This window comes from Sorex araneus, chromosome X (genome assembly GCF_027595985.1).
Source record: "Sorex araneus isolate mSorAra2 chromosome X, mSorAra2.pri, whole genome shotgun sequence".
NCBI classification, from domain to species: domain Eukaryota; kingdom Metazoa; phylum Chordata; class Mammalia; order Eulipotyphla; family Soricidae; genus Sorex; species Sorex araneus.
In genome coordinates, this window is record NC_073313.1 from 134641158 (window position 1) to 134644283 (window position 3126).

General features: G+C 34.6%; 1 protein-coding gene across 1 annotated transcript; it reads right to left on the minus strand.

Annotated features, from left to right (window-relative positions):
• Positions 1 to 1674: 1674 nt before the first annotated feature.
• On the minus strand, positions 1675 to 2884 carry TENT5D (terminal nucleotidyltransferase 5D). The gene is given in 2 exon segments (XM_004622757.2): positions 1675 to 1758; positions 1760 to 2884. Coding segments are annotated over 2 exon segments (1209 nt in total).
• Between the last annotated feature and the right edge of the window lie 242 nt (positions 2885 to 3126).

Genomic DNA, 3126 nt, shown 5'->3' on the forward strand with positions numbered 1-3126 from the left:
CTTATACATTCTTTATTTGGCCTAAAAAAGTATAACCTACATAATATTTACAAGCCTTAGATTTCTTTGATTTATACATATACATGTTTGTATGTATAAGTCTAAGTATTTTAATATGATTATTTAAAAAAATACAGCTAGCTGTGGCTAGCTGTGCTGTGGAACAAAATATCTCAGTGATATCATTTTTAAAATGCCCATATATGGTTTACTTCTTTCTTTGATGATGTTATATACAGAAGGCATATCAAGAAAAGTCTTTTTTTTGTTTTTTTTTTTTGCTTTTGGGGTCACACCTGGCAATGCACAGGGGTTACTCCTGGCTCTGCACTTAGGAATTACTCCTGGCAGTGCTCAGGGGACCATATAGGATGCTGGGAATCGAACCCGGGTCGGCTGCGTGCAAGGCAAACGCCCTACCCTCTGTGCTGTCGCTCGGCCCCTAGGCACAGTCTTAAGTAAGAAACCCTTTTAATTTGCCTGCTGGATGTGAAGGAAATATTGTGATGGTCAATGAAAACCAATATACAATTAAAAAACTCAAAAGTAGGTACTAATTAAAATGTTACGAACTTATCTATATTCAAGATACCTCAAATAATTTGAAAAATATTAATCATATATTATTTCCTTCATTATGGGCAGGAAATGTATTTTTAAACCCATTTATAAATTTGACAGCAGGATATATCATATATACTGAATAAACTATATTGATATATAAAGACTCAGGGGAGGAGGCACTTGAGTGGCATGTAGAAACTGACCTACAGTAAAGGTAAAAATGGTAACGATGCTTCATTTAGTAATAATGAGAATGCTATCACCAACACCAAATATATCTAGATATATAAAAATGTTGGTCAAAAGGTCATAAAAACAATAAATGCCGTGATAAAAAATCTCTTCCTGACATTTGGTCTTCGATATCTTGTTTTTAATAGATGACAATAAAATTTTACATTCAAAGTTGGTAATTTTCATCACTTTAAACATCTGTGGCAAAATGAAGAAAAGTGTATCATTTATTTCAGTATTAGATAATGAGCTGGATGGTCTTATTCTTCAGATTCACAGAGTTAACTTGCAGTTGATGAATTAGTGTCAATGTCCAGTATTTTCCAGAGTATTTTTCAATGTTTTTCAAACTATAATAGCATTTTTTATCTAAGCATATTCTGTTGGTAATCAAAATAATGCTTTGTGAATAAAAAGTTTTAACGTCTTTTGAATCTGTTGTTTCTGAAATTGGGCATTTCTGTTAGGCATGGTAAATTCACCAATAGTAGTAGTCAATAGAAAATTAAGTAAATGTCAGAAAAGATCTTGCTGAATCCAAAAGTGTTGGTATTTTTCTTTACTGTACTTCAGAAGTTTTAAATGTCAGTCTATTATTCTATACTTTAATAGAAGATGTAGGCATCTCTAGTGTATTAGTCACAGGTTTTAAGGTCACAAGTAGAAAGATATAAAATCACTTGAAGTGGTTCCACAACATTTGAAGTTATTACAGCTACTTAACAGTACTTAGAAATTTTAAAGATGGTCAATGCACAGTTGATATTGTACTTACTACGATGGTTTTAAGTCTGATGGAAAGTAGTTGGTAGCTGCATAAAAATTAAAATTGGTCCTAAATTTTGCGGAATTTGGAAACTTGCTTGTAAGAGGTGTTTACATAAAGCAAAGTTCCCCTTGTATGCATATTTTTGAAACCATACCATTTTGCACATGAATGTGCAGTGGGTGGTATGGTTGGGAAAAAAACAGGTGGTGGTCTAGATGTTGCATAATAAACGTGGAATGCACCCTCAGCAGGAATGTATGGAGCAGGCTGATAATAGCAGGTTACACTCTCTGTGCTGGGAAGAACATTTTGTTCTCCAAGTACTTTTAAAGCCATAAGAGTAATCATATTGAGAGTCTGTCTTCTTTCATGACCCATGAGGCAAACAGTGCTTTCATTCACAACTCCATATAAGGTCATAAGGTAGTCATACTTGTTCTTTTCTTCACCCATGAAATGGTTATGAAGGTATGATTCGATCCTTTTTTGCTGTTCTGCTACGTCAGGAAAATCAACGAAGAATCTTGAACACATATAACGTTCTAGTGTCTTAATTTCTGCTTCACAAGCTGGCTTAAAGTTATGAACAAGCAAGTTACTGTACTTCAGAAGGCCACCACCTCTAATCTCTTCAGGTTTTTTGGTAAATATAAGCTTATGTTTTAAATGTGTCATTGCTTCTTGGAAGTCTCCATACACACTTTCAGCTACCACAGTAGGATGGGATTCTTCTGTTAGCACTGCATTTTTATCACTATAGAGTTCTAACATGGTATCCAGGACAATTTGAAAGGAATCGACACTAAATTCAAATTGTCGTCTAAGTGAACTCACAAATTTTAGCTCTACATTCTTCCCAGTGTTGTTTGTAAGAGAAATGAGACTCCAACGATCATGCTGATTGCAAACTTTGACCATCTTCTGTACGTAAGCATCTTTCATGGTCCTTAAAGTGATCTTTTCCTTTTTCACGCCTTTCGGTAAAAAATCTAGTAGACACCTTAGAACTGCATCCTTCACAACCTGAAAATCTTGATCACTTCGTAATTCAACACCAAAAATAACATCCAGATCCTTATAGCTGATTCCATTGTGGCTTGCAAGTATGTAACTTGCTGTAGAACCATTCAATCTAGTATCTTTGACAGTAATGCCTTGCTCTATCAGTTGATTTTTTACAATATGAATGATATCTTTTGGTTTTACCTCCATTGTGGGGAAATTACCCCTTCCATGAATTGGAACTACTTCATCTAAAATCTTGTGCAGTGTTAAAACTTGTTCCCAGGTTAAGTTGCTGAATCCGATTTCAGACATTGTGAAGTCAGTAAGCAAACTGAAAAAGAAAGCAAAATATTGAAAATAAGTGTTAGCATCTTGAAATCATTTTCATACTTAAAGTATAATAGAAAGTTAAAATAGATGTACTAAATTATTGATAATATGCATTTATGTTTAAATCTAGAATTGAGGGCCAGAGTAATAGTAGAGCCTTCCATGCAGCCGACCCAGATTTGGTGCCCAGCACCACAGGTCCCCTGAGCCTGCCAGGAGTGATA